General features: G+C 58.3%; 1 protein-coding gene across 2 annotated transcripts; it reads right to left on the bottom strand.

The window, feature by feature from the left end:
• Positions 1 to 637: 637 nt before the first annotated feature.
• On the bottom strand, positions 638 to 23,064 carry COL8A2 (collagen type VIII alpha 2 chain). 2 transcript variants are annotated; one of them, XM_060003740.1, is made up of 3 exons: positions 22,978 to 23,064; positions 4,733 to 4,949; positions 638 to 4,117 (listed from the first exon to the last, which is right to left on the bottom strand). In XM_060003740.1, exons 2-3 carry the CDS (start codon positions 4,929 to 4,931, stop codon positions 2,199 to 2,201), a joined length of 2,118 nt encoding a protein of 705 aa, XP_059859723.1. In that variant the 5' UTR covers positions 4,932 to 4,949; positions 22,978 to 23,064; the 3' UTR covers positions 638 to 2,198. The 2 variants fall into 2 exon arrangements, with proteins under 2 accessions (XP_059859723.1, XP_059859729.1); XM_060003746.1 differs by lacking the exon at positions 22,978 to 23,064 and adding an exon at positions 21,076 to 21,134.
• Between the last annotated feature and the right edge of the window lie 20 nt (positions 23,065 to 23,084).

Consider the following 23,084-nt stretch of genomic DNA (forward strand, 5'->3'; position numbering starts at 1 on the left):
TAGCAGAAACTCAGTTCTGTGAAACAGCATTTTTTCTTTTTTTTTGGCTCCCTGTACCCTCCTCAGGGCCCTGGGCTCCCACTAGGACCTGATGCATTTCCGCCCGACAGAAGCCTCCCTAACAGGTCAGATGGCAGCGGCTTTGACCCAGGAAGGAGGCTGAGCAGATGGCTCCCCGAGGTACGACTTGAGACTTAGTACCCGTGGGGGCCGATGAATAAGAAACCCACCAGGAACCGTAGCCACAACCTGCTCTTGAAGTGCCACTTGGGCAGATTTGGGTTTTTGTCTCTCCTTTTGCAAGTTAAAGCAAGTAAACGGTCTGCTTTGTTTGGAGAAGTTGTGGCCAGGCGATGGGCCTGAGGAGCCACAGAGTCACAAGTCGGGAGTCAGTGGCATGAAGAACCCAGGGGCAGGACGGGAATAAAGACGCAGGCCTACTAGAGAATGGACTTGAGGACATGGGGCGGCGGGGAAGGGTAAGCTGGGATGAAGTGAGAGAGTGGCATGGACATATATACACTGCCAAATGTAAAATAGCTAGCTAGTGAGAAGCAGCTGCATAGCACAGGGAGATCAGCTCGGTGCTTTGTGACCACCTAGAGGGGTGGGATAGGGAGGGTGGGAGGGAGGGAGATGCAAGAGGGAAGAGATATGGGGACATATGTATATGTATAGCTGATTCATTTTGTTATACAGCAGAAACTAACACACCATTGTAAAGCAATTATACTCCAATAAAGATGTTAAAAAAAGAAAAAAAAGAAGTCAGTGGCCAGTCTCCTTCCTGAACATGGGAAGGAAGGCTGGCATGGGCCAGAGCTGGAGCAGGTTCACGCTGGGTCCTCAGCTCTATCCACTCGGCTTGAACTAGCGGCTGAGGGCATGGGAGGGGGTCCTGTCTGTTTCCTGCAGGGTGGAGCTCTGATTGGGGAAAACGGCAGAAACATCCAACTCATTCCAAACGGGCCTGTTGGCACCCTTTTTCTCAGGGCCTCATCCTCCTGGGCCTTAATCCTGCCTAGGACAGGAAATTGGAACCAGAGGGTGAAGGAGAAGCCCCAGCAGACTAACCCCTGTAGTCGACACACACCCATCATATGGCTATTAAGAAAAAGCGGGCGGTGGCCTTCATCCCCAAGCTTGTGTGCACCTTGTTCTGAGGGCAAACAAGAAGCTCTCTGCCTTGGGGATACTGGGGTTGGGGGTGGCAAGGATCCCTTACAATTTTGTCTGAGAAAATCAGCCCTCCCCCAGCAGGTGAAAGGAGAGAAAGGGAGGAATACTCATGTTCGCTGACTGCCCATCCTGCCTCGTGCCCGCCTGTGGCGGTCCCTAGGGGCCTGGGTGGCTGGCCTCATGATGAACAGAGCCAGAGCTGGTGGAGGCAGCCTGGTGGATGGAGACGAACGTGAAGAGCTGCCATCCTGCCTCAGACCCATGCCCCTACCCCTCACAAACCACCGTTCCCCATGGCTGCAGCCTGAGCAGTGAAGGGGGGTCGGCACTTCCTGGGAGCCTGAAGGAGGGGCCACACGCCTGTACCTGCCAGGGACAGGCCTGATGCCACCGCCCCACTGCTAGGGTGGCAGTCCTGACAGGGTGTCCACTGGCCACCTCGATGGTCCCCCTCCTCTCCCTTCCCCTGGAGAGAAACAAAAACTCTTCAGGGGACCCACCGTCTTATGCTGGAGGTCCCGCGCGGGGCAGCCAAGAACTGAGGGAGGCCCTGCCCCCTTCCTTGAGCAGGGGCCGTCTGTGGGCAGGCAGGAAGGGCAGGGCTGCGAAGATGTCTCCCCGGGGGAATGGGTGGGGGAATTCAGTCCCCTCTCAGCTCTGACTCGCACAGCAGCAGCATCCTTCGCCGCCCAGCAGGGCCCAGCACTCACGGGGGCCAGGGGTCTCCACCAGCTGGGCAGAACGTCCTGGGGCCCTGCCTGCAGGCCAGGCAGGGCAGGAGAGGGGGCACAACCCCGACGCTGCACAGACACTCGGGGGAGAGGAACGCAGGCCACCTTCTTCCAGAAACCACCTCAGCCTGCGCGGAGGGAGAAACCCAGTCAGTCTCCTCGGGCCAAGGCCGCGGCTGCCTCTGCTCCCGCCTCTGTTTGGCCTTTGGTTTTTTCTTTAAATGGAGGTTCTTTGTAAGTGAGAAGGTCTCTCTACCGCTAAAGAGGAGGAGGCCGGGGCAGCATGGGTTATGTGGGGCACAGCAAGAATCCTGAAAAGGAGGAGTGGATGTACTCGGTGGAGTAGAGGCCATTGGCCTGGTCCGAGGGCATCTGCACCCAGACCTGGTCGTTGGGCCGCAGCTGGAGCACAGCCCCCCCAGACGCCTGGTCCAGGTAGCCCTTCTTGTACTCATCATAGGTGTAGGTGGCTGGCACGTTGTTCTTGTACAGGGCCACCCACACGTTGGTGCCCTTGACGTGCACGTGGTAAGCAAAGTAGTAGACCCCGCCCACGGGGCAGGTGAAGATGCCGGTGGCCGGGTTGTAGCCACTGTGGCCATTGTAGAGGGTCCGGTCAAACTTCACAGGCATGCCTGAGGCGGGGAAGGGCGAGGTGAGCACAGCGGTGAAGGCGGGCGTGGCATGGGCCGACAGCTCGCCCAGCCCAAACCGGGGCTTGGTCCCCTTGCCCAGCACAGCTCCTTGCACGCCGCCATTGGGCAGGTGCAGGCCGGCGATGCCAGTCTCATCGAAGGCCCCAGGTGCACCAGGGGGCCCGGGAGGTCCGGGAGGCCCAGGAGGGCCCGTGAGTCCTGGGGAACCTGGGACCCCAGGAGGCCCTGTAGGCCCAGCCATGCCAGGTTCTCCCACTTTCCCCTCTCCAGGGGCCCCCGGCAGGCCTGGTTCACCCTTCAGGCCTGGCAGACCCTGCGGCCCGATAGGGCCAGTCGGACCTTGGAGTCCTGGGATTCCAGAAGGGCCTCTCAGGCCAGGCTGCCCAGGGAGCCCCAAGTCACCCTTCTGCCCCAGGGCTCCTGCCACCCCTGGTCCTCCAGGGCGGCCCGTGAAACCTGGCTCGCCTTTGGGCCCAGTCGGTCCAGGAGGTCCATGAGCCCCTGGAAGCCCCCTCTCTCCTGGGAGCCCAGGTTTCCCAGCCAGGCCACTAGGCCCCTGGTCACCCCGAATGCCAGGCACTCCTGGGGGTCCTCCAGGCCCCATCTCCCCCTTAGGCCCCGGGGGCCCACGTCGGCCAGGTAGCCCTGCAGACCCCGGAAGTCCAGGGGGGCCCCCAAGGCCCTGTGGTCCCTGTTCCCCTGGCTCCCCATCCTCACCTGGCTCGCCCCTGTCCCCCAAGAGCCCCGGGACCCCAGCTGGGCCCCTGTCCCCCTTGGGACCTGGCAGCCCTGGCATCCCATAGCCAGTGGGGCCTATCAGGCCAGGAGGGCCCCGGGTGCCTGGCTCCCCTTTGGCCCCTCGTGGGCCCTGTGGCCCTGGCACCCCTGCTGACCCTGGTACCCCCATACCATCCAGCCCAGGGGGCCCTTTTGGGCCCAAAGCTCCTGGCTCCCCCCTGGGTCCTGGCAGCCCAGGAGGCCCAGACTCACCCTTATCTCCAGGGGCCCCAGGAAACCCATCCAAACCTGGTTTGCCCAAGCCAGCTGGACCAGGGAGACCAGGGGGTCCGGGGGCACCCCCCTGGCCTGGGGCTCCAGGAAGCCCTGGTTGGCCCACTCCATTTTCACCCTTGAGGCCTCGATCACCCGGGGGCCCAGGCTCTCCCTGGGGCCCTGGCTCCCCCCCAAATCCTGGGGGCCCTGGCACCCCCTGAGGACCTGGTTTTCCAGGGACAGCAATGCCTGAGGGCCCAGGTAGGCCAGGGGGCCCTGGGGGCCCCCGGAGGCCCTGGTCCCCTCGTATCCCTGGCTCCCCCCGAAGCCCCGGCTGCCCTGGTGGGCCAACCTTGCCTGGAAGCCCTGGGGGACCAGCCTTGCCCATCCGGGAGAAGCCAGGGGGGCCAGCGGGTCCAGGCTGCCCATGTAGCCCTGGTTTTCCAGTGCCTGGTTTTCCTGGGAAGCCAGGAGGGCCAGGGGGACCCCGCGGTCCGGGTTTTCCTGGGGGACCAGGCTCTCCTTTCAGGTCCATTGGCAACAGCGGTAGAGGCATTTCTGAGAGAGAAAGAGAGAGAAGGGGTCAGTCAGGGGCCTGAACAGTGGGAACAGGGGACCCATCTTCCCACCCCCCATACCAGCGTGTGGTGCAACTTGAGAAGACAAGGTTCTGTATCTGTTCATGAAGACCAGTCCCGTCCTCCCCCTCCCTGCTCTCATGGAAGATGGAATTTAGGCGGTTCAGTGGCCACCTTGGGAACCGCAGGGTATCCACACCCAGGGCTCTTAGCACCCAACCCACCCAGACTAGGCCTTCCCTAAGAGCTTCTCATCCCTGCCTGACCGGGGTGGAGTGGCCACCAGGTGGCACCAGCATCCCTCCTTAGAGCCGATCTGAGCCGCCCCGCCCTCCCCACTTCCCCACAAACCTTCCCGCCCCACCCTCTACCTAAAGACCATCTCCGCCAGCCAGCGGCACCCCACTTCCCCACCCCACTTCTGCACCCGCCCCGGACCAGCATCAGGAAGAAAGTGGAGATGGGAAAGTCTTTGGTGGGGATTGAGGGACTGTGGCCGGAGGCGGGGGCGCCTGGGAAGAGCTGGTGGAGGTCGGGAGGCAGGGAGTTGGGGGTCAGGACTGTCCGGGGCGGGGCGGGGCGGGGAGGTGCTCACCCAGGTATTGGCCCTTGCCCTCGCGGAAGGGCGGCCCCACGGGTCCTTTGTGCATGGGCTGCACGTACTGCACCGGCGGGTAGCCCGCTGCCCCGGCGGCTCCACCGCTGGCGGCCGCCCTCAGCCCGCACCCCAGCACCAGCAGCAGCAGCAGCAGAGGTGGCGGCAGCGAAGACAGGGACGTCAGAGCCCCCCGCATGGCGTCCTTAGGCTTTTGCTGCAGGGAGGAACGAGAGGGGCCATCAAGCCAGCCCATGGGTACGTTGGCAACGGGCCCAGGGACTCACAAAAAGATCAGGATTTAGATATTATTCACAAGCAATTCTCAAAGTCTCAGAGTCTCTCCTAATCCTGCCCATAGCTCTCTATCGCCGCCCCCCCAAGTCTACCGAGGACCCCTCCCTGGACAGTAGCCTCCCCCTAACTATTCACTTGGCGGCCAGATGCCCTTCCAGAGCATCTCTAACCTTGGCACAGCTCTGCCAGAAACTGTTTGGTGATTACACCCACTACCATGTGCTGGGCTGGCTCTCTGCCAGCCAGGGGCTAAGCTCTCTAGAGATGGAAGCTCACTTAATCCTCCTAACACTTTAACGAGGTATTGTTATTGTCATCCCCATTTTCCAGATGACAAAACTAACGCAGAGGTCTCTAGGAAGCAGACTGGGGTTTTTTTATTTTTATTTTTTGGCTGCACTGGGGCTTGGTTGCAGCAGGCAGGCTTCTTAGTTGTGGCATGAGAACTCTTAGTTGCGGCATGCATGTGGGATCTAGTTCCCTGACCAGGGATCGAACCCAGGCCCCTGCATCGGGAGCGTGGATTCTTTTTTTTTTTTAACATAAATTCATTCATTTGTTTATTTATTTTTGGCTGCGTTGGGTCTTCGTTGCTGCGCGCAGGCTTTTCTCTAGTTGTGGCGAGAGGGGGCTACTCTTCGTTGTGGTGCGCCGAGCACGGGCTCTAGGCACGGGGGCTTCAGTAGTTGTGGCTCGCGGGCCCTAGAGCGCAGCCTCAGTAGTTGTGGCGTACGGGCTTAGTTGCTCCTCGGCATGTGGGATCTCCCGGACCAGGGCTCAAACCCATGTCCCCTGCACTGGCAGGCGGATTCTCAGCCACTGCGCCACCAGGGAAGCCCTGGGAGCGTGGAATCTTAACCACTGTGACACCAGGGAAGTCCCAGAACTGGGATTTGACTAAGGTCTCTCTGACCTCACATTATGTCGATGCCCTTCTGGGGCTCCCCACTGCCTTCAGGATCAAGTCCTTTGTGGGAATTCCCTGGCAGTCCAGTGGTTAGGACTCCGTGCTCTCACTGCCAGGGGCCCAGGTTCAGTCCCTGGTCGGGGAACTAAAATCCCGCAAGCCGTGTGGCCAAAAATCAATTGATTTAAAAAAAAAAAAAAAAAAAAAAAAAAAAGGGCTTCCCTCGTAGCACAGTGGTTAAGAATCTGCCTGCCAGTGCAGGGACACGGGTTCGAGCCCTGGTCCGGAAGATCCCACATGCAGTGGAGCAGCTAAGCCCGTGCGCCACAGCTACTGAGCCTGCGCTCTAGAGCCCGTGTGCGAAAACTAGTGAAGCCTGCGCACCTGGAGCCTGTGCTCTGCAACAAGAGAAGCCACCACAATGAGAAGCCCGCGCACAGCAACAAAGAGAAGCCCCCGCTCGCCGCAAATAGAGAAAAGCCTGCGCGCAGCAATGAAGACCCAATGCAGACAAACATTAAAAAAAAGTCCTTGGTGCCCAGCATGGCGTTCAAAGCCTTTTAAATCTAATCACCTAGTGGGTGCCTGCCTATCACCTGCCACCCCTTTCTCTGCCTCTCCCCTCCCCCATACCTTTGCCCCAGACACCAGGCAGCCTCACACTTCTGGGCCTTCGTACCTGCTATTTCTCTGCCTGCAGTGTTCTTCCTCTCTCCAACTCGTCCTTCAAGGCCCAGGGAAGCTGTCATCCCTTCCTCTATAGAGTTAACCCCTCACTCCTGTGTCCCGATCTAGCCCTGTCACAGCATTTAGCTCAGCTCTGAGAACAAGGCCTGGGTTGGGAAGAAGCACAGGCTCCAGCTTTGGATGGCCAGCCTGAGTCCTCCGCTCACCAGCTGGGGGAGCCTGGGCAAGAGGTTTCCACTCTGTGAACCTCAGCTTCCTCATCTGTAAAATGGAATAACACGTCCACACAAAAACGTGTACATGAATGTTCATGGTGACATTATTCGTAACAGTCACAAAGTAGAAACAACACAGATGTGCACCCACTGATGAATGGATGGTGTGGTATATCCAGGCAACGGACTGTCATTCAGCAATAAAAAGAAGGGAGATACTGATAAATGCTACAATACAGATGAATCTTGAAAACATTATACCAGGTGAAGAATCCAGTCACAAAATCATATTATCTAATTCTATTTGTATGTTCAGAATAGGTAAATCTATAGAGACAGAAAGTAGAGAGATGAGTGGTTGCCTAGGGCTGGGGGGGTGGAAATGGGGAGTGACTGCTCATGGGCACAGGGCTTCTATCAGGGGTGATGAAAACGTTCTAAATTGCTTGTTGTGATGGTTGCACAATGCTGTGAATACCTTAAAAAAAACATTGATTCGTACACTTTAATGAACCAATTGTATGCTATGTGAATTGTATCTCAATAAAGTTCTTTTTAGAAAAAGCTAGGCTAGGGAATCTCCTAGTGGTCCAGTGGTCAGGACTCTGCACTTCCACTGCTGGAGGCCCGGGTTCGGTCTCTGGTCGTGGCCAAAAATATAAAATAAAACAAATTAAAAAAAAAATTTTTTTTTTTAAAGCTAGGCTAACCACCTGCTTCTCAAGGCTGCTGTGATGATTAGAGATATCACAGTGCCTCACGGCAAGCACCCATCAATATCTGCACAGTGGACTAGCCTGGCATTTCACACGCCCCAGGAAAGTCTCACTTGCCCTGGCATCCCTGCTCCCGGCTCCCCTCACCCCACCCAGGGGCCTCTCCACACCTGCGCCTGCCCGGGCGCAGGAGGGAGTGCGGGCGCGTTGTGCACACCCAGGGATGCACGTGGGGCTGAGTCTGGAGCTGCAGTGCGGTGTTCCTCCAAACTCAGTATCACTCAGGGCTTTGCAGGAACGAACGCGGGACTCCGGAGAAGGTCGGTGAAGCTGCCAGCCCAGCTCTGCCATAACCTCTCTGTAACCCTGGGCGGGTCGTTCAGCCTCCCTCAGCCCCAGCATAATAGTAACCCCTGTGACCTACGGGCTCCCCACGTGCCAGGCGGGGCTTCACCAGCTTCACATCACTAACCCTCTTAATGACCCCCCACCAGCTCCTACAATTATAATCCCCTATTCTATAGACGTAGAAGCAGAAGCTTAGACTAAGCATCTTGCCCAGAACACCTTCCTTCGACACAGGCCGCCTGCTCTGTCCGCACCATAATTGGTGCTGGGCCTCGAGAGGCCACAAGGTGCAGGCCTGGCACTCAGCTGCTGCCGATGGAAGCTCCGGCCATGCACTGCCCTGACGTTTGTTGGACATTCCATCCCCGTGCAGCCCTGCGAGGCTTGTCGGCCCTGTTTTACAGATGAGGAAACCGAGGTGCTGTCAGAGCCTAAACCCAGGCAGTCTGACTCTTGAGCCCCAATCTCTAACCACCACACCACGCGTCCTCTCCGGAGAGGGGGAAGGGCCCTCCTGCACTTGCCACCCGAGCTGGGGGGGCTGTTAGGGTGGAGGTGGTGCTCACACAGCACAGAGCCAGGATGTTCTGCCTGGTAGGGGGGCAGAGGGTTGGGGGAGCAGGTGGAGGGGCAGAGCTCGCAGCAGGAAGCAGGGGGAGGGGAGGGAGCAGCTCTGGCCTGGGTGGGCCAGAGGCCGAGGTCGCGGCACCACCACAGGAGGACTCAAGAGAACCCTGGCTCTGGGGAGCCCTGGTCCCCTTCCCATGCTGAGTTGAGGCCTCACTAGGCGTGGGGGGGTGATGGAGGGTGCAGGCAGCCTCAGGCTCAGCTGGGAGGGTGTCTGGGGTGGGAAGAACTGTGGAGGAGCACAGGCAGGCCGGGCGCCAGAGGAAGAGCCCCCAGTCCACTCAGGAGCCCGGGCAGGGGCAGGGCCCCCTGCCAGCTGCCCACTTTTCTTTCCTCCTTGGCACGGTGGATCTCCAGGAAGCGTCCGCACCCTACACCCTGTGGCTCCCTGAACTTGCCCCATCCCAGCACTGCCAGCATCGTGGAGGTGGGGCAGATCTGCTGCAGGACCCCAGAGCAGGTGTCTCCTCTGGAGGGGGGCGTGTCTGAGTGAGGATGACAGCTCACACCACTGGTTGGGCACCGCCTAAGTGCTGCATATTCTGCATTTAACTCCCACAAGGTCCCTGGGAAAAAGGAACTATTGTGCTTCCTCTTTCTATAGGTGAGGAGTCTGAGGCTGGGACAAGGACAGTGATGTGCCCACTGGCTACAGCTGGCAGCCAGGATCTGAGCGGAGGTCTGTTAAGAACCTGAGCTCTTAACCGCTGGGACAGACTGCCATGGGGGAGGGAGTGGGGGAGAGTGCGCCAGAGAGCACAAGCTAGACAGAGAGAGAAGCAAACTGAGAGAGAGAGTCTCTCTTCCAGCTCCAAGCTGCCTGTGGGTTTGAGGAGGGAAAACTTGCTCTAGCTCTTAGAGGGGAGATGGCTATGCCACTCCAGGTGGGGGGCTTGGCCAGAGAAGGGGCTGAGAATTGATGGCCCTGGAATGGTGCGACGTGGCAGCCCAGGTGGGAGGGACTGCCCCCCAATGCCGGCCACCGTCAGAGCCGAGGGTGCCTGGGCGCCCCTGAGCCCCCGCTCACTGCCACCCCTCCCCCTCCACTGCAGGCTCCGCAGGCTCTCTGGCCTCTGTACATTCATTTCACCCTCCTGCTTCTCCACCTCCTAACTCTTCCTCATTCTTGGACATCCTGGACGCCTACTGGATGCCTTTCCCCGGGCTCCTCTGACACCTGCAGGTCTCCCTCACAGCTCTTGTTTCCCTCTTTGGCTCTTCTGCTCTCTCCCCGCCACATTCCCCCGACTCCATGCCCAGCACAGGACTTGGATGGCACACAGAGATGCTCCATGTTTGATGAGCTCAATTTGCCATCAGATTTAATGATCACACCAGTAACTCACTCCAGGAAGCATCCAGGACTTCGCACAGACACATGTCACACGGCCCTGGGAGCCCCCTCCCTAGGCCAGATGCGCTTATCTGTTGGCTAGAATGGGAACAGGTGGGACATCCCCGTGGCCTCAATCAAGGATCTTCAGCTAAGAACTGCCTGCGCAGGGAGTAGAGGCACACAGGGAGGAACAGCTGTGATCCATTTGCTTCCTCCTGGTCTCCCCGTGAGGAATGGCGGCCAAGCAGGGGTGTCAGGGGTTGGCGGAGGGCCCTGAGGCTCAAGCCTGGCTCTGCTGGGTGACCTTGGGCAGTCCATCACCCTCTCTGGTGACCTCTTAGGAAGGAAGGCAGGAGCCAGGGCAGCTGGGAAGGGGCTGGGCTGGCAGGGGCAGGAGATGGGATGCAAAAGGAGACGGTAATTCAAGGGATGGAGCGGTGGCGGCAGCAGGGTAGACGCGGTGTTTGGACAGCTGCAAGTCCTTAGCGGGGATTTCCCCCCTTTTCAACAAATCCCCGTAAAACAGCATTTTGTCCAAGTCAGCGTTTTGTGGCAGCCTGGGCCTCCTCCAGGGGCGGCCGAGGAGGTTGGCTGGGAGCGGGTAGCGCTCCAGGGTCTTTCAGACCAATGGAGAGGGGAGGGGAATGGACCCCAGCAGGAAGAAGAAGCGCATGAAGACAGACCCCTCTCTCCCTGGACAGGGCTTTGGGAGGGGAAGGGGCATCAGCAGCAGTGACTCCTCCCCACCAGTCCCCTCTCAAAGGGTCCTGTCCCAGGGGGCGGCCAGCAGAGGGGGCCCAGGTGATTCCATGGAATTTAAGGGCCTGCCTACTCCCCATCCCATTTTACACGTGAGCTATCAGAGGTCCAGATAAAAAGGGGAGCCTGAGGGTGGGGCGCAGGCTCCCGACAGATCGTGCAGGGGTGTGGCTAGTGTGGCCCTGGCAGCACCCCCACCTCACCCCACCCCACCCCCGGTGGGTGGATGGAACGCGGCTCTGTGCAGGCTCCCGCTGCTCCAAGCCCCCAACCCCAGAAGGGCGGCTGCAGCTGAGGAAGCCTCGGGGAGCTGAGGCAGCCCGGGGCCTGGCCAAACCACAGGTATGTTATGAGACGCTTCCTGTTGTGGAGACATTTCTGCGGGATCGGCTGCCCCACTTGCTCCCCCGGTGCCTCCTGCCTCCCCACTCGTCCAGCCTCGCTCTGTTCTGTCCCTGGGTCTCTGGCCCTGACTCATTTCTCTCTGTCTCTCTCTCTCTCTCTCCAACCCGGTCACTGCCACTTCAACAGGTGAGCAGCATTTCTTGCTCAGGCTCTCCCTATCAGGGATCCAGCCCTGGGGGGCCCTAAGGCCCTCTAGGTCCCGGCAGCCCCTGAACTCCCATTTCAGCAAAGCTACTTACCGGCTGGGTGATCTTGGGCAAGTGACTTAACCTCTCTGAACCTCGGTGTCCTCATCTGTGAAAGGGTTAACTGAGATGGTCTAAGCCATCAGCCCCTCCATGCGGCTTTGTCCTGTTACCCCGGTGGCCAGAAAGTCCTCCCTTCAGTCTAACCTCAGTTCCTCCTGCTGCAAAGCAACATCTCCTCCAACCCTTGAAAACCTCAGGTGACTTGCCGCCAAAGGCCAGCACCTTGTGAATTTGCCTAAAGTCAAATTTCTGGCCTGCTAGGCCTTTTCCCTAACCAGCCCTGAGATGACACCGAGCAGGGGTCACACAGCCTGCTCAGGACAAGGATGGAGTTATGCATCTTGGAGAGGAGCAGAGGAACTGCCCTCCTCCCTCACTGGGCATGATGCCCACCCTCACTGCTGAGCAGGGTGGCTCCAGACTTCTCCAGGGTTCCTGAGCCTCCCAGCCCCCCCACCTCTCTCCCGGCTTGCAGAGATCAGAGAGCCCTTCCCCGTCCCCCTCTCCTGAGTCTCAGAGGAAGGGGGTCCTGTCTCCCACTCAAGGCCCCGGGCCCCTCCACACCTCTTCCTCTTCCTCGGGGACCTCTCGCTCTCTGTGGATGCCTCCCCCAGTCTCCAGCCTCTCCATCCCACATCTACACAGGCCTCACCCCCGCCCCTGGCCACCTCATCTCTTTCCAGCCCTTCTCAGCCAAGCTTCTCAAAAGAACTGTCTCTACCCCTCACCCTCTCACCTCGTGTTTCCTTCTCGCCAGCACTGACTCCCGCCTTGTGACCCTGCTTTCCTCCTTCCTGGAAAGGCTCTTCCTCAGATTCTTCTCTGCTCCTTCCCTCTGCCCACTCTGCAGACCCAGGCTTGCCCCAAGGAGCTGGCTCAGGCCTCTTCTCTTCTCTCTGGATGTTTCTCCTGCAGTTTCCAGCTCTCCCCAGCTCCCACAGTTCCAATCCCATCACCAAGGACTCCCACATCTGTTTCCAGCTACCTCTCTCCTGAGCCCCAGACTCCTGGGTCTGACTATGAGCTAAGCATTTTCGCCTGGCTGTCCCTCATACACCTCCACCCAAACTGCTGTCACTACCTTCTCCCCTATTACTTGCTTCTCCCCCACTCCCTGTTGCCCAGGCCAGAAATCTGGACGTCACTTCTGACACTTCTGACCCTTCCTTCCTTACATGGAATCTCTCTAGCCTATACCATGCCTTAGCACAATTAGAAAAGGCTACCCCTCCTTCCAGCCAACTCAGGCCTTACTCATTGCCTTTCCCCGAGTGCCCTTGAACAGTAACCAACCTGCACAACTGTACATGACAGCCCTGTTCCTTTACCCTCAAACCCCCAATCCAGTCTTATGGACTCTGTCTTCTCTACTTCTGGGTATGTGACATGCCCACCTGTGTCCCTTCCTCTGTGTCTCTGTGTCGCTGAATCCAGGTCCTCACCTGCCTGTGTGTCTGAGGCATCTCCTGGTGTGTCTCTCTCCTCCTATCTCTGTGTCGCCATCCCATTTGTCTTCCCACCTCTGTGACCCTGTCTTTCTCTGTTGTCTCTCTCCGTCCTCTCTTGTTCCTTGTACCTAGATCCTGTCAGAGTTCCAGGTTCTGAAATCTCCAGCTGTTGGTCACTTGATGGGAGCCTCTAGAAGGCCAGCACTTATGGCTTTAATGTTAATGTCAGGTCTGGGGCTGACCACCGTGGACGATCCACAAGCAGCCCCACAAGGTCTGGGTGGAGACTTGCGGGGCCCAGAGCCCATGAGCTGAGCTCACTGTCCTACAGGCCACTGGGACTCTGAACCCCTCAAATTTAAATATGCAGGCATGAGGACTGCTCCAAAGCCAAAGGGCTGCCTGGAACCTGGGAGCTGGCGAGGTGGGGGGAGGTGATCAGGCTGGGACAAGGCCGCCTGGAGGACACCTTATCATCCAGGTTGATGGCAGGACAGGAGTGCTGCCCTCTTCACACCTTGTCTACCCAACCAGGCTTCAAGAGTCCTAACATCCCTCACCTCTGCAGGTGAGGCTCCCAGACCACAGGGGACCTCCATTTGCAAAGCAGCATTGGAAGGAGGTTTGAAGGACAGAGGAGAGTTCAACATACTCATAGGCGCAAGTGATGGTGGAATATTCCAAACTGAGAGCAGAGCAAAAATCTCGTCAAGGAAGACTGAGGGGCTTCTGGGCTGGGCAGTATCTAAGAGGCAGAGAACCTGTGGTTCTGAAACTTGAGAGCGAGAGAGATTGCCTGGAGATCAAAATAGGGCTTCATCGGCAGGGTTGTTGCAGCCTGGGTGAGGGCCATGGACTCACCCTTAGGGAAATCACCCATGTTCAGGGAGTGAGAGGAGCCCACTGTTCCCTGAGCCCCAGCGTCCTGAATCCAGACAACCCAAGCTTTTCGATGTTTCCCTGTACCCACCTGCCTGCCTTTGCCTGAATTGCTCTTTCTTTCTCCTCCAGGCAAACATGTTATTCCTCATTTAAGACCCAGCTCAAATGCCGCCTCCTCCAAGCAACCTTCCGTGCCTCTCTCAGGCAGAACAGCTCCTCCTCCAGGGCATGTCTTCCCCCAACCCCACCCCATCCCCAGCTGGGGCTCAGCACACTGGCACTCGGAACAGTCTGCAGCCTGTGTGCTCCAGCTCCTGGCCTCTGACAACGCCACCTCCCACCTCCAGACAAGCCTGCAAGATGGCTTCTCATAGGGTCCCTTTTTCTTTGTGGCTCTTCCAGGGTCCTTCTCAGCTCTGGGCTGGAGGGGGCTTGCGGTGAACCTCCCTCCCTGCAGGTAACTAGGTTTACTTCCCAGACCCCCAGCCGCTGCCCATCTCTGAGGCTAGCCACCCCACTACCACCCTGGGTAGGAGCTTCTGGCGGGGCAACAAAGCATCCAGGGAGGTAGGGACAGCCAGGCGGGGGAGATGAACCAGAAGAGGCCCAGCAGTGGACAGGACCCAGGGCAACAGTGTATCCTCAGGCAGGTGGCCAGGAGACCGGCCCTTCCTCGCCGGGGGGCTCAGGCCTCAGCTGGTGCCATTGCTCATTTTCCAGAAGAGGCCTTGAGCTTCTGATCGAGACTGGACACGGGTGGGCCACCGGACCCAGGCACCCCCAGGCTCCAGGCCGAGCCAGGCGGGGCCTTCTCAGCCGCCAGTCCCCCGCCTTCTGTTTCGCATTTGCAGCCTTTTCCGGAGCGCCACCCGCCGCCCGCCGCCCGCTGCCTCCCGACGCCTGCCAAGATTCCTGGGCCTTCGCGGCTTCCCCGCGCAGTGGCGGCAGCTTCGGCATCGGCAGGAGGGGCTGAGCTGGGCAGGGAGCGGGCCCGGCGGGAGCGCGGCCAGGCCACTGCACCCGGGCAGGCCAAGCAAACACGGCCACGCCAAGGAGCCGGGCGAAATAGTTCACAAATGAGAAAAAGCCGCTTCCAAGTTGGGCCGGAGGGAGCTGAGGTCACCTGCCCGCTAGGCCACCCCAAGCCTGGGAGGGGCATCTGCTGCAGCTGGAGGGAGCAAGGGTAGGTAGCGGCAGGCACAGGTCTCATCCAGCTGGGGATGTCAGAGAGCCCTGCCCCCAAATCTAGCTCACCTTTCAGGTCGGAGGGGCCTCTGAAGGTGCCAGCAGAGACAAGGCCTGAGCATGAAAGAGGGAGACGGTGAGGAAGACGCCAGGAGCTGGCGAAGCCTCCTGCGCTAACTCAGCTACCCCAGCGCCTGCCATGGGTCTTTTACCAGGAGCCCCTGCTGGAACATTGGCCCCCAACCTCAGTCTCCTCTCAGGGAGCCAGGTCCCCCCCTCACCAACTCCATTCATTCCATGCACTTAGCAATGCCCATGGGGGACCTGGCCCTGGTTTGATGGAGGTCCTCCTGTCCTAGGGCCCAGGCTGAGGAAGCCCCTTCTGTGGGCCAGGGTCCATACCGGAGAAGTCCCTACACTCTGTCAGGCCCTAAGCTGGGGTGGCCCCTACTATAGACTAGGGTTCCTGCCTGGGGAAGCTCGTACTAGGTAGGGGACCTGAGGCTAGGCCTTGGGACAAAGAAATGGTTCAGCCCCATGCCCTGCCCTGAATTAGCTGGAGGCATCAGACACGTGGCCATCACACAATTGACTAAGGTCTCCAGGCCGTGGGAGTGCAGAGCAGGAAATATTGCCCTCCCTTGAGTTTCCCTGGAAGACTTCATGAAGGAAAGGACATTAAGGCTGGATCCTGAAGGGTGAGTAGGAGTCTGACAGGCAGACACAGTAAGCAAAGGAATTTCAGGCAGTAGGAAGCTGCTTGGCAGATACAGGGACGGTCCAGAAGTGCTGTGGGGCTGAGATGACAAGGATGAGCTGAGAAGCCTCGGGCGACTTAGTGGGGAGCCTTAAATGCTATGTTTGTGTATCTCTGGAAGGCAATGGGGAGCCATGGAGGGTTGTTGAGCAGGGGGAGATGATGTGGTCGCAGCCCTCGATGGCCAGGTCCCCATTTCTGGCTCAACCATGATGCCTGGCTATCATAAGCCCTAGTCCCGGTCACACAGCAGAGCTGGGGCCGTAGTCCAAGCCCAGATATGAATCCTGGGTGGATGGGGAGGGGACGCCTAGCCAGCCCACCTGGCAGGGAGGCCTGCCGGCTGCGTCACTCTCTCCCCCAGCTGCTTGCTTGCCTCTGCCCGCTCCCATGGAAACTCTGACATCCCAGCCCTCTCGTTGCACAAGCAGCCAGATGCCAAAGCCAGCGGCTCCTAAGCCTTCTCTCCAGCTCAGCTGAGCCCTGCCTCCGTCCACGCCCCTCTGACACCATGACCCCAGAGGGGGGTCATGAGGCTACTCTCTCTGAGGGCCCAGACTGGCTGATGGAGCTTGCGTGGGAGGTCCTCACTGGCCAACTTGACCCCAGCTTGTCTGGCCCCAGCCCACACCCTCACCATGAGGCTCAGGGAGGGGAACTGACTTATGTTGGATCTGGGCTTTTGAAAGATGAACATGGATTTAACTGGGTGGTAGTGGGGAGAGGTGATCAGTCCAGGCTAAGGGAATACCATGTGTGAGGGTAGGGAGATGTGAATGCCCTGAACATATTTAGAATAAATAAACGAACTAACTAATCATAGCTAACATTTATTGTACACCTACTATGTGCCAGGCACAGTTCTGGGCTCTTCTCATGAATTATCTCATTTAATCCTCATACCAACCCAGTGAAGTAGGTTCTTCGTCTTTCCTTTTTACAGAGTGGGAAACCAAGAGACAGAGAGGTTAAGTAATTGGCCAAAGGTCACACAGCTCACGAGGGGTAGAGCCTAGGCTGTTGGTGCCAAAGCTTGGACTCTTAACCTCTCCAAACACAGATGGTTTGAGATGAGAAGGGCCAGCTGGAGTCAGCCTGAGAAATGCCTTAAATATCAGAATCAAAGATCTCCAGCACAGGGACTTCCCTGGTGGTGCAGTGGTTAAGAATCGGCCTGCCAGTGCAGGGGACATGGGTTCGATCCCTGGTCCGGGAAGATCCCACATGCCGCAGAACAGCTAAGCCCGTGTGCCACAACTACTGAGCCTGCACTCTAGAGCCCGCGAGCCACAACTACTGAGCCCGCGTGGCACAGCTACTGAAGCCCATGCACCTAGAGCCCATGCTCCGCAACAAGAGAAGCCACCGCAATGAGAAACCCGTGCACCACAACGAAAGTAGCCCCTGCTCGCTACAACTAGAGAAAGCCCGCGTGCAGCAACGAAGACCCAACACAGCCAAAAATAAAAATAAATTAAAAAAAAAAAAGACCTCAAGCACAGCTTAAAGCTGGCTCCCCATCCCCTCCACCCATTAGCCCTTAATAATAATGGTCACTAAAAATCCCAAGTACATTTTCTGCACCAGACATAGCACTAGGCATGCTCCAGGCATTATTTTTGATCATGCTCTCCCATAACTCTATAAGGCGGGAATTGCTGTCCCATTTCTCTGAGGAGGAGCATTGAGGCTCAGAGAGGTGACATCCATTCTCCAAGGTGACAGGAAGCACTGGGGCTGGGATCTGAACCTTGGGGCTTGCACAGCCCCTAAATGGCCAAACCCCTGTATACTTGGGCTCCCTGGAGACTGCAGCCACGGTTACTTCTCCCCACTTCTCCTCCACCCCCGCCTGTGCTGCCTCAACCCAGATGCCAGCACAGCTGGCGACAGAGTGAGCAGCTCCTATGACGGGCCTCAGGGGCCCACTCCAGTTGACCAAGGCTCCCGCGGTCCTACAAAATAGAAGGTGGGGTGGGTGAGTGTGCCAGGGCAGTGCCTGAGCCGACTTCAATGGGACTCTGTTCTTAACCTCCGCCCTCAGCCGCCTTTCCTAATCTCCTCCTGAGCCCCTCCCCTGGCGACATCTCCTCCTTGCACAGAGCCTGCCTCCAGCTAAATCCCAGGCCAGATGTGGGGGGACAGTCTATACCCCCCTGGCCCCCACCAGCTTTGGCGAGCGCAGGTGCCCAAGGAGATTGGCCAGGACCCCAGGCCTGCTTCCCCATCCCAACTTTCCAACCTGACATGCTGATGGCCATGAGGTGAACAGCTGGCTCCTCCCAGCCGGGGGCTCATGGGAGAAGTCTCCATTTTCTGAGCCCCTACCATGGGCTGGCCCTCGGCTAAGAGTCTTGCCTAAAACATCATGACGGGTTAAGAACCACTCTGGAGCCCAGCCGCTCGCAGTCTTCTCCCAGCCCTGCCTCTTACCAGCAGTGACCTCAGTGGTCTGTGCCTCAGCTTCCTGGTCAATACCATGGGAGCAATTCTTACTTCGCAGAGCACTGGAGAGGATTAGACGCGTTAATTTCATGTAGCCGACTTCAAGCAGTGCTTGGCATAAAGAACATTCAATATATGTTTCCTATTATCATTATCATCATCATCACCATGACGCCTCCCAAAAGCCTGAGGTTAAATTATAAACCCTATTTTACAGATGAAGAAACAGAGGCTCAGAAAGAAGTCATTTGCCCAGGGTCACCAGCCGGCCGGTGGTGGACGATGTCAGTTTGGACTGAAGCTGAATGAGTTCCCAGATAATGAGGACAGCCTTGCAGCTCTCTGGAGCTGAGGCACAGAGAGAGAGAGAGAGAGAGAGAGAGAGAGAGAGAGAGAGAGAGAGTGGGGGGGGGGGGTTGGGAGGGGTCCTCCACTCGCCCCTGTCCTGCCTGACCTCCAGGGGCTCCCCTGCCCAAGCCCCTGCTGCCGCTGCAGGAGGGGGCTCTGCATTCCTGGCTAAGCAGCCGGATTTGCTGTGCTCCAGGAACTATGAAAAGAATGTTTGCCACGAGCTGAGCCTTGGTTGCCTGTCAGAGGCAGCATGGCCTGGAGGGCCCACACAGAGACGTGTGGCGGCCAGGAGCCGCCACAGCGGGAGGGAAGGAGGCTAGACACAAGAGAGCTTCTGGTTAGTGAGTGCAGTGGATGCTGGATGGGGGTGGGGACCAGTCAACCTCCTGGGGTCTTCCAGGAGGGAGAAACGACCCCCACACACAATCTACATCGGTCCTCCCCACAGGCTCCAAGGAGAGCCGGGCAGGCATTACCGGCCCATATCACGGATGGGACTATGGAGATCCAGGGAAAGCTCACAGCCAGTGGCAGAATTGGGACCCGTGGCCGGGACCCCTTGCTCCCAGAGGTTGCCAACCCTCACGGGACCCACCAGGACCACAGCGCATTCTGAGATACTAGAAAACACCATGCCAGCCCTCACTGTCCTGGCCCCCCTCCAGGCCTGACCTTCTCATGACTGCTACTCCCCATGTTCCCTGTCCCTCAAAAAAGTACCTTATGTATGAAAATTCCTGGCACACTGTGGACAGATGCTCAACTAAGTTTCCATTCCTTTCCCCGCCAAACCAAGCCCTGTAGAGGGCAGTGACCCGGGAGGTCGGTGGGAAGAACATGAGTTGTACATCCTCACAGACCTGGGAGTGAATCCCAGCTTGGCACTCAGCAAGGGGACGCTTGGCCAGTTTATGGGCCTCTCTGAGCCTCCACTTCTCCCTCTGTTAAATGGGCTACCGACCCTTACCTTGCTGTAGTGTTACAAGGACTAAATGAGATACGCAAACACAGGCCCTGATACACAGTAGGTGCCCAATAAACTCTTATTGTTACCCTCCCCCAGGGGGACAGAAATAATTGAAATTAGAGAACCTCAGATGACAAGGTTCCCTCCATGCCAGGTTCCTGATGGCCCCTGCTAGGGGAGGGCGGCCTCTGAGAGGAAGGGAAGCCTGAGCCCAGGGTCCTGTCCACAGGACTCAGTTCTGCCACTGGCTGCTATGTGACCTGAGGCAACTTCCTCTCTGAGTCCCCATAATCCCATCCCGGAGATGAGCCAGCAGTGCAGGCATGGCTCTCTCCAGGAGGCAGTAACCCTCTGCCACCCACTTCTTCTGCCCTCCAAGAGCCAGAAATCTCAGCCTGCGTGGGGACAGTCACTTCTCAATTCAGAACTTTCCAAGAATCTGAATAGAAGCAGGGCCAGGCCCTCCCCATTCTCTTCCCAGGATCCAACCAGAGAGGTGTAACAGACTCTGATCAGAAGTCTGGGTGAAAGTTCTTGGCACTGCACCCGGATCGTGTGTGACCTCAGACCACTCCTCACCTCTCTGCAGGCAAAAGGACCCTGGTGACAAGTATTAGCATTCCCATTTTATAGATGAGGACTCTGAGGCACAGAGATGGGAAGTCCCTTACCCAGAGTCACGCAGAAAGTAACCCCAGTCTGTCTGACTCCCAAGGTCAGGATCTGCTGTCTACACCCCGCCACCATAGAACAGAGCAGGCCTGGAATTCCCTTTCTGGGACCATAACTTCCTTAACTGATGTCTGGGCATACGTGTGCACACACATGGCCTCATATACCCTCTTTGGCTTCTAAACATACATACCCAGGTCTCCCAGACACTAAACTAGCCCCAAGACCCATGGCCACACTCGACACTCAGCTCCCTGCACCTAAGCATACCAGACCCTGGTGTTCAAACCCACATCTCCCCTTGACCTGACTTCTCTGGGGTCAGACCACGGTCACCCAGTACAAGGCTCCTGGCCTGCCCTCTCCTATCCCCACAGCCAAGCATCACTGAGGCCTGTCCAATCTCTCTCCTTACTCCTCTCCATCTATACCTGCCTCCCATCCCCATGGCAACCACCCACCTCAGCCCCCCATCACCTTCCTCCTCAAACTCTGCCCAGCCTCCTAAGTGGTGTCCTTGCCTGTAAGATCCCTCTTCATCCTTTCCCCCCAGAGCAACTAGAGTGATTCCCAGTTTGCACCACTCTGCAGCTCACACCCTTTCTCCAACAAGGCCCTAGGAAATCTGACCTCAAAGTAGTTGTCGTCCCTCCCCGTCAGTCTCTCACAGTATAGTCACCGTCCCCAGAGAGAACTCTGCAGCTTCCCACCTCCACACCTTCGCACACGCTCTGTCTTCTGACTGGAATGCCCTCATTTACCTTTACCGCGCCCTGCACCTGTCAAAGTTCTCGTTCTCCCTGAAAATCGCGGCCAGAGTCACCTCTTTGCTGCTTCTCCTGATGGCTCCTCCCACACACACTTTGGCTTGTAAGGTTCCTCCCCTTCATGTAGCTCCACGGGCACCCTGAGAGACAGCTGCACCCCGTATGAGAGGCCACTGTGCCTCTGGTTCTTCCACCCCGGCTCTGTAAGTGCCTCAGGCCACCGATGGGACTGGCTCATCTGAGGCCCCACTTTCCTACAAGGGGAGCCCCATGCGTGCCACTGGGGGGCCTGGAGTGGGCTGGGGTCCTAGCAGGGCAACCAACCTTTGGTCTGGCTCAGACCCGGAGCAGGGGGCGAGTTGGGGTGCTCAGGCTGACAGCCCTGTTTGATATCTTCACCTCTCTTTTTCTTTCCGCTTCCTCTGAGCCAAAGAGCGGAAACTCATTTTCACTGTGGTAGACAGAGTGAAACTGGAGAGAGAGACCCTGGTGTGAGTGTGTGTGTGTTGTCCTGTCTGAGTACGTCTGGCTGGGCCACGTAGGGCCTGCCATGTGTCTGTAGGAGTTTGTGTGTGTGTGTGTGTGTGTGTATGTGTGTGTGTGTGCGTGCGTGCGTGCGTGTGCGTGTGCGTGCGCGTGCGCGCACGCGCGCGCGCACGCATGCGCATGCTGTCTGTTGTTTCAGCATCTGTGGTGGTATGTGTTTCAACAGAGCATGTTCTGGTGTATGACTGTGTATGACTGTCAGTGGGAGGGAGTGTAGCTATGCAGCTGTGCGTGACTCTGTCTGTGGTGTGTCCTCATTATCGTTTTGGGGTGATTGTGTGTCCAAGGGTCTATTGGTGTTCACCAGCCCAGCGAGAGGCCAGCGGGGACATCTATGCCCTGACTGAGACCACCAACTCCCAGTGCAAGGTTGCTGCCCCCCACACGTCCTCTTCTGGGCTCTAGAATGGGCTCCCTGAGGGCCCCCCTCTACTCAGGCCAGTGAGGGTCAGTCCCCAGAGAGGAACCCCAGACTGCCTGACCCTCCAGCCATCCCAGCTCCACAGCCCCCAGATCTTCCAAACACCCAAGGCAGCTCCCTAGGAGGTTGCCTTCGCTAAGGGCACTCCAAGGAGGGGATGGACCCTGCCACCAGACAAGGGCACAGGCCTTAGCAAGAGACGCTGAAGGTAGACAGGAGGAAGGACTTCTGGGTTGCCAGGGTCCCCTGAGGGAGGTCAGTGGCATTTCTGCGTCAAAAGGCTAGCATGTTCTCACACACGCTGAGAACCTCACACGAGCACACACTGACAGATGCCCACATTAATAACATACTGGCAGACACTCACTGTCCCCCCCACACCCCACAAATGCACACATTGACAGGCTCACAGATGCATACACACAAGAAGCAGACTCAGAGGGTCTGCCCTTCCCCGGCGCGCAACTCATGGGCTCCTCTGGATGAATAGTGTCTCTCCGCCCGGGGGCTAATGTGGCCACTATGCCTCCAGCCCCAGGACAGACACCCGGGGAGGCTGTTCTGGGGCCCTCAGACCCCAGCCCCTCTGAGCCGGGCAACAGTCCCCTCACCCCCACAGGTCTCAGGCCTGAGCTGAGGCAAGGTGCTGAGCCTCCGGCAGGGACATTCCTCAGAACCCCACTCTCCAGTTTGGGGGTGCCGCCAGGACACCTAGAATAGGAGGAACTTGGGGGCAGAAGCAGAAAAAACGGGAAACCGGGAGGTCACCAGCAAACTAGAATCGTGAGAGAGATGGGGAGAGGAGAGCTGAGGGGTTTCCCCCACCTGGGGCTACAGCGGGGTCTAAGGCCACTGCTCCCTCCTCCCTGCTCCACCATCCTGCGATGGAAGCTTTGTCATCCCCATTGTACAGGTGGGAAGGGAGACTCCCCCGGAGGTTAAGTGACTGCTCCGAGACACATGGTCAGGGATGCCACCCAGGACTGTCTGAAGCTGGAGCCCCTGCTTCTGGGAAGGAAGGGAGGAAGGCGCTTTATCTGGGATTCTGCCCCGGGAAGCAGGAAACGGGATGGGCGCCCGCATACCAGCGCCGACCCCCGGCCCAGTCCCCCAACCCGTCCTCACCTCGGAGTCCGAGGCGCAGGCCCAGCTGTCCCAGCTGTCCCGGACAGTTTTGGGGGAAGCCCAGGCCGGGTCCTACCCTCGGAGCCCCCAAACCCGGCAGCCGTGCCGCCTCCCCCCACCCCCCGACCCGTTACCTGCAGGGGCGGCCGCCTGGCGCCACTCCCGGCCCTCGAGGGCGGCCCGGGGCGCGCGGGCTCCGGGCAGGGGCGTCGTCGGGGTCCGCGCCGGCGAGGCTCCGCGT

Source organism: Delphinus delphis, chromosome 1, assembly GCF_949987515.2.
Source record: "Delphinus delphis chromosome 1, mDelDel1.2, whole genome shotgun sequence".
Classification (NCBI taxonomy): domain Eukaryota; kingdom Metazoa; phylum Chordata; class Mammalia; order Artiodactyla; family Delphinidae; genus Delphinus; species Delphinus delphis.

Bases quoted from the DNA above. Each gene is read 5' to 3' on its own strand.
- COL8A2 (XM_060003740.1), bottom strand. From the start codon at position 4,931: ATGCGGGGGGCTCTGACGTCCCTGTCTTCGCTGCCGCCACCTCTGCTG. The intron at 4,118-4,732 runs GTGAGCACCTCC...TTTCTCTCTCAG, and splicing joins GGGCAAGGGCCAATACCTGG to AAATGCCTCTACCGCTGTTG.